Source organism: Dermacentor silvarum, chromosome 9 (genome assembly GCF_013339745.2).
Source record: "Dermacentor silvarum isolate Dsil-2018 chromosome 9, BIME_Dsil_1.4, whole genome shotgun sequence".
Lineage (NCBI taxonomy): Eukaryota > Metazoa > Arthropoda > Arachnida > Ixodida > Ixodidae > Dermacentor > Dermacentor silvarum.
In genome coordinates, this window is record NC_051162.1 from 159,489,822 (window position 1) to 159,497,140 (window position 7,319).

The window sequence follows — 7,319 nt, forward strand, 5'->3', positions numbered from 1 at the left end:
GAAAATCGAGTTTCAGCACGCAAGGTTGTAGTCGCCATAGCAAGCAGGGGACCTCGCGGAAAACCACCGAACAGTCTAGTCTAACTGTGGTCGACAAGCTAGAACTGTCAGTTTCTCAAGGCATCTTAGTCGAAAAAAAAAAGAACGCGGGCTTAAAAAGCGAGTGCGCACAGTAATTTCCATTGTCTTACATACAAAGTTATCAATTAAAAGTCGGTGCAAGAGATTTCAGTAGAGAGGAGCGCCGCCTTTCCCATTGCTGAACGGATTCAGAGCCCCAGGAAGAGCAACCTTGCCGCTCATTTTCGGGGCTCACCCCTGCTTCTCATTCTCTTCAAGCGTTCTTCTTCCGTCTCATTTGTTGGCGGAGGTGGCGACTGTTGCCGCACAGGCGGTGTCTGCAACTCTGACATCTCGGGAAGGTCTGGCGAGTGTCTCGAGGAACTGTCATCGCGAACGATGGTCGACTGCGGGCCCGAAGTGGAAAGATGAACACCGTCCTCCGGAGATGGAGGCAAACAAGACGACACCGTAGAGCGCGACGCCATCTTGGAGTGCGATGTGAACGAAGAGGACGTCGTCAGGGACTGCGTCGAAGAGGACCACAACGTGGAGTACGACACCGACCCAGAGGAGGACGACGAAGTCGACGAAGCGAGCACCGCCTTGGAGAGCTTGGGCTTCGCCGCAGAGGACGCCGCCTCGGATTGCGACTTCGCTATAGAAGCCAAATTGGGGTACGTCACCTCCGTAGAGGACGCCTTGGATTGAGACATCGCTATAGAAGCCAAATTTGGGTACTGCTCAACTGTAGAGGCCACATCTATAGACGATGGCGCCGTCGAGTCCATCGGCTCCGAAGTTTCGGGCGGCGTGGTCGCCGGTAGGGTCCCAGCTACTTCCGGTCCAAACGGAACGTGCTCGGTTTTGCCGACTCCCCTGTTCAAGAAGGAGTTTTTCCTGTAGTACTCGGCGATGCGCTCCAGTTCTTCCATCGCGTAAGTCTGCTGACCTTCGGGCGACTGGGGCCTGAAGAGTTTGCTACCGGATGAGCCCGGCTGGGACTGGGACTTCCGAGGCGACGCCGACGGGTCCTTGGGGGAACCACCCTTGCCGAAGAGGGAGAGCAGGCTGGACCCGAGTTGCTTTAGGGGTGACTTCGCGCGGCTCTTGGTCGACTTGGAACTTGCCGGCGGCTCGACGCGGCTCGAAGACGCCTCGGAAGAAGTGGGAGCTGTGCTCTCTGCCGGAGGAGGCGCATCGTCACCGGCCTTCGTCGTAGACGCAGAGCTGCACGACTTCGAAGCTGAAGGCGCCTGCGCGTCTTCGTCGCGGTCGCTGTTGTCGTCCGTGGTCTTTTTGGCGGCGGTGTCTTTCTCGGTGGGCGAGCGCTCGTCACTACCCTCCTTGTCAGACATGATTTAACGATGCCCTCTTGAGAATTAACTGAAGTGGATCGAGAGGCCGTCAGCTTCGGGGGTTTCAGCGACGTTCACTTAGCTTCGCTGAAAGCCAGAGCCAGCTGCCCCGTACGTTTAGTTTCTACGACGCTGCAAACTGAGCCGGAGGTGTGAAGATGCCTGCTGCAGACGCTTTGCAACAGACAGAACAGAAGAATGGCTCCTGGTGCGCAATGGAAAAGTTTATATTTACAAAACGCCGCCGAGGTATGTGCGGTATCAACGTTTACTTTTGCTTTGCGTTATCCTGTGCGAAATCCGCGCACTGGTTGAGAGCTTCGCGACGTCACTTGGCCCAAGTACGACGCAGATTATGCCACTTTTCTGTTTGATTTTTGTTGTTTCGTTTTTGTATTCGCTGTGTCGGAAACACGTACGCCACGCTGTGCAGATATCAGTGAGTTCCGATATATTTTCGAAAACGTCACCACGATTTGTTGCAATGAAATGCAGTGAGACGAGTGCTATCTTCATTGTGCTGGTCAGGCGATTATCCTCTGAGCGCATTATTCAGTGCTGGCTCGACTTTTTACTATCACCATTTCTTACATTTAAAAAAGAAACAAATAATCGAAGGTTCATTTCGCCGTACTCGGGATTTGGATTGCAAAAGTGCATTTATCTTCTCTCTGGTCCACTCTTTGTAGGTGCACGAAGTAGCGGCGCAAGCCAAGTCGCAAGCCATTGAAACGTCTTTGGCTAATAATTAGGTAAAGTGCATGTGCAAGACGCCATGTGAATATTTCAAGCCACGTGGCAGTAGGTAATCATTCTAGGTGTCGTTTACATCTTCGCTATCTAACCACCTTCACAGCTGGATTGGAGCCCAACTTTTTCCTGTCCTTTTTCAAAATGCATTTTTCGCGCAGTTCGCAATAGCTCGCGCTATCTTGACGAGCACCGCTTTGCCAGGTTCTCCGCACTGCACTCGTAAAGCGAATTTTTTCAGCGAAGTCTTTTTTCATCATCAGCAGCAGCCTATATTTATGTACACTGCAGGACGAAGGTTATCTTGCTCCCTGTTATTTTCAATTACCCCTGTCATACGCTAGCCGATTCCAACTTGCGCCTGCAGATTTCTTAGCATCACCACCCCACCTAGTTTTCTGCCGTCCTCGACTGCGCTTCCCTTCTCTTGGTACCCATTCTGTAACTCTAATGGTCCACCGGTTATCCATCCTAGCATTACATGGCCTGCCCAGCTTCATTTTTTTTCCGCTTAATGTCAACTAGAATATCGGCTATCCCCGTTTGTTCTTTGATCCGCACTACTGTCTTCCTGTCTCTTAACATTACGCATAGCATTTTTCGTTCTATAGCTAGCTCGTTGCATAGCCCTTAACTCCTTCTCAATCTTCTTTGATAGCTTCCAAATTTCTTTCCCATATGTTAGCACCGGTGAATTGCAATGATTGTACACTTTTCTTTTTAACGGTAGGTGGTAGGCTCCCAGTCAGGATGCCTGCCGTATGCACTCCAACCCGATTTTATTCATCTGTAAATTTCCTTCTCATGATCAGGGTCCCCTGTCAGTCTTCTTAATATACGCTAAACCTGCTTAGTTGCGTCGGCAACAAGAAATTATCATGTCATGCCGACGATAAAGTAATAAAAGGTACGAGGGCACCGCGTGTATCAAACGTGGGGTTCCTTCCCACTGAAAATGATCACCAGCAAACTGCGCCACATATTTATTTACACACTAGAAAGTAACATTAAATCAATTCTACCAACGCAGGCGTCGGCACGGCAGTTATGGATTCAATTTCCGGTGGCAACACGTAATCGGTTATCACGTACGTTCATTACCTCTTTTTTGGGCAGCGAGAGGATATACTTTGCGGACTTCACAGGGGTTTGGCGTATCTCGGTATCTTGTAACCACTTCCAGGGAAACACGGCCCTTTCGCGCATCCAGGGTGTCGTTGCGAGTCGCAAAAGGTATCCAAATGTAGGTCTGAACGAGACAAAAGGCGAGGTTTACTCACAGAGAAGGTAAAATTAAAGATACGGGCGTAAATAGCGCCATTGTATTCGAAAATTAACCACATTGCGCTGTAGACTGCACTATCTTCCGGATCGGCCCACCTGGCGTTTGGTTAAAAAATAGATGGTCAACCAAGTGTAGTATAAAGTCGTCGCTTCCTACTTGTTCAGTGGGTATTGGTGTGTATTATAGTTGGTAAGCCATTATTATTTCAACGGCAGCCTACCTGTTGAGAGAGACGAACACTAACTCACGCTCGTGTTTGTGTCACAAGTGGCCTTATACCATTGAAATGATTTTCGTACTTGTACCTTCAGACGTTCTTGTGGCTTTTTTTATCTTCTTACATTCCTAAATCATTTTTTTTCTCAGCGCACGAAGACAATAAATCTCAGAACAATGTGAATTGTTGCATTTATAACGCAATATTTTGTTGAAAATTATAAGTTTTGCGATGTTGCAGTTCTGAATACAGAAGGGCGAAATTTAGGCAAATCGGTGTAACGATTTCCATGTCCACATTGCAACTACGAGTGCTAGACTGGAAATGGACAAATTTCGTCATAGTGTCAAATTCGCCATTCTGTCAGCTCTGATTGGGTCAGCATTCCGCCATTACAGAATTTGACAGGAATTTGACGACGCCCAGAATAACATCCATGTGCGAATACACCCATGTGTAGTTGTACCAGATTATTATAAAATACTCCCCTATTATAGAACACCTTACAGATGCCACTGCATTCTTGTCACTTAACAGGCGGCATCGAAAACATGGCGGCTATGACGGCTTCCGGCTATGCAACTGCACCCGGCGCATTCAACCCACAAGAGCATCGCCTTCGATATCTGCTTCTGTTAATCTGAGGAAGCGGTCGCTGAGCGCTGGATTTGGACACCACCTACTATAGAGAATGGTAGGTAAATTAGACATCGGCGTTACCCATATATTTTCTTACATTGGATAATTCTGAAAAGCGTAACCAGCCGATTGCCCATAATTAGCAAAACGTTGGGGAGGATGGCCGCCGATATCCTCGACAGCGATACGTCGGCAACAGGCCGGTCACGTTTGGTGACCAACGACGCTGGCCCAGTAGTGGTCAGGTCCCTAGGTTCAAGACCGTAGTAAGACCACTTTTCCATTTCTGACAGGCCGTCCAGAATGCGAAGTTGGGATAAAGCCGTGTCGCGATATACAGGGTGTTTTAGCGAACACTTTCGAAAATGTTTAAAGGTTGAGTTAAAGATTCATTTTTAAATTTTAAAGGTTGCCTGTGGCAGCTAGGTAGCACAGTTCTAGTTCATGAGCTGGTCTACTCGAAGATGCGTACATTACTTGCAGAAAAAGCTAAAATACATAATCGACTAATTAACAAAAATTCACTAAATAAGTTTTTAACTATTTATCTAATGGCCCATATTGCAATTTACAAATTCTAGCCGTGGAGTTCGCAAGGCCGATCCACTTGGAACGAATTCTCAGGAAGAGACTAGTTTCGAGATCTTAATTCCCGAACTTTGCGGAGAAATGCATTGGCGTTCCAGTTACTTTTCTGCTTCAATGCATAAAACGACGTTGTGTTAAAGTGAGAATCCGCCGCGGCCGGGATTCGATCCCGCGCCCTCGGGCCCTTAATTCTAGCCTCTTACCAGGCACTCTGTGGTAGGCACGTATATAAGTTCGTGTCTCGCTTCGTTTCGGGCCGCCTCCAAAAAAAAAGAGAAAACAAGAGAAAGAAAAAAAAAGCCGGCAGATCCCACGCCCTGTGGGAATCGATGTTATGCGAAGCAGTGTGCGGGGAGCCTACCAAGTTAACGAAACGACCATGAGAGCACCAAGACTTAGGTGGCTGTTTCATGACCTACACGACACGCATGTCATGACATTCATGTGATGAGTCCTGAGGAGACTCTTTAGCTAGGCCTAAGAGACCTTAAGGGGAAAGTCTTAGTCATGCTCATGACCATCAATCTTTAGCCTTTTCCTTCACTTAGTACCACATCCGAAGCCATCACATTGGTTTTTGAGTGTTTTCTTTCGCTGATTCAGTCATTTTTGCTGAGTCATGGTCATGACTATGGCTTCTACCATCATCCTTTAGTGTTTCCTTCACTTAGTACCCACGTCAGAACTCGTTGCGGTGGTTTTTGAGCGTTAATATTTTTTCCTGAGTCATTGTCATTTTTGCTGAGTCATGCTCATGACTATCACTTAAACCATCACTCTTTAGTGTTTCCTTCGCTTACTACTCACGTCAGAGCCCATTTCGGTAGTTTGTGAGTGTTAATATTTTTTTTCGCTGGGTCATTGTCATTTTAGGCGGCTGTTTCAATACCTACATGACACGCAAGTCATGAAATTCATGCCATGACCTATCATTTATGTTCGCCATACACTGTTGTCATACTATGCCAATTTTGGTACCTACCAAGTTAACGAAACGACCATGAGAGCACCAAGAAGTAGGAAGCTGTTTCATGACCTACATGACACACATGTAATGATATTCATGTCATAACATATCCTTTATGTTCGTCATACACTCTTGTCATGCTATGCCAATTTTGGGAAATATCAAGTTAACGATATGACCATGAGAGCACCAAGACGTGGGCGACTAGATAGATAGATAGATAGATAGATAGATAGATAGATAGATAGATAGGTAGATAGATAGATAGATAGATAGATAGATAGATAGATAGATAGATAGATAGATAGATAGATAGATAGATAGATAGATAGATAGATAGATAGATAGATAGATAGATAGATAGATAGATAGATACTGTCAAAGTGGCAAATGTTCGCCAAGAAATGCTTCGCATTTAAAAGTGTCCGTTAGTGGGATCAAATTAATCCAGACCCCACAGCACAAGAGCCCCGATATGCTCTACCCATCATGTTTCACTCATAGCAAAAGTTTCAGCCCTTCTGGGCGAGTCTTGTCTACAAACAACGCTTTCTTTCTTGAAAACTCGACGCTCGCTTGGCAAAGTGTCTGCTTGGCAGAACGTTTTTTGAGTATCTCTTGCCATTTTGTGGAATTATACGTGTACCTCTGAGAAGTCGATTCTTTGTTCGTCGGCGATGGACGCGGACCAACCCGGACGTCTGCCAGATTCGGCGACGTCAGCGGTGGCCGCGTCAAGAAAGCCGACTGGCCCTCACAGCAACTCTGACAGCGAGGACACCCATATCTACTCACTGAGCAGCGAGGAGGCCTCCAATGACGACGACTTCGAACTTGTTATGAGCCGTAAGGCGAAGAGACGCAACACCAGGACCTCTTCGTCCTCGAGCACATTGAATGAAAGACCACAACAGAGGCCTGCGACCAACACCATCCTCTTAGTTCCTGCTGTACCCAACGGGAACATGAAATGCCTCAACAGGCAAACCGTTTCGGTGCTGCTAGAGGCACTGGTGCCGAATGAAATTGTCGACATCAGAGTAAACACGCGCAAGAACTTCCTGGCGATCGACGTTACGCATGCAGCCGCACTGAATACCCTGCGCAACGTCACCGACCTGGATGGAATGAAGGTCCGTTCCCACATCCCGCTGGGCTCTGACATCGTCACCGGTGTCATCTACGATGTAGATTCCGCGATTCCCAGCTCCGACTTGGAAGTTCTTGTGAAACCAGCCAGTGAAGCTGATGTCATCGCGAGTGTTACCCGCCTGGGCAGCTCACGCTGTTTGAAGATAGTGTTCAAGGGAGACTGTCTACCTTCATATGTAAAGGTAGGCCACTTTCGACATCCTGTGCGACCTTTCGTACCGAAGCCACTACAATGCCTCAAATGCATGAGGCTGGGTCACGTGAGAAGCGTTTGCGAGAATGCAGCAGTGTGTTCTCGCTGCG

At 47.5% G+C, this 7,319-nt stretch overlaps 1 protein-coding gene across 1 annotated transcript; it reads right to left on the bottom strand.

The window, feature by feature from the left end:
* Positions 1-299: 299 nt before the first annotated feature.
* LOC119464026 (sericin-2-like) lies at positions 300-1,418 on the bottom strand. Its single transcript, XM_037724845.1, has one exon. It carries the CDS (start codon positions 1,416-1,418, stop codon positions 300-302), a length of 1,119 nt encoding a protein of 372 aa, XP_037580773.1.
* Between the last annotated feature and the right edge of the window lie 5,901 nt (positions 1,419-7,319).

What these genes read in the sequence shown, in the direction of transcription:
- LOC119464026 (XM_037724845.1), bottom strand. Translation starts at nt 1,418, where the DNA reads ATGTCTGACAAGGAGGGTAGTGACGAGCGCTCGCCCACCGAGAAAGAC.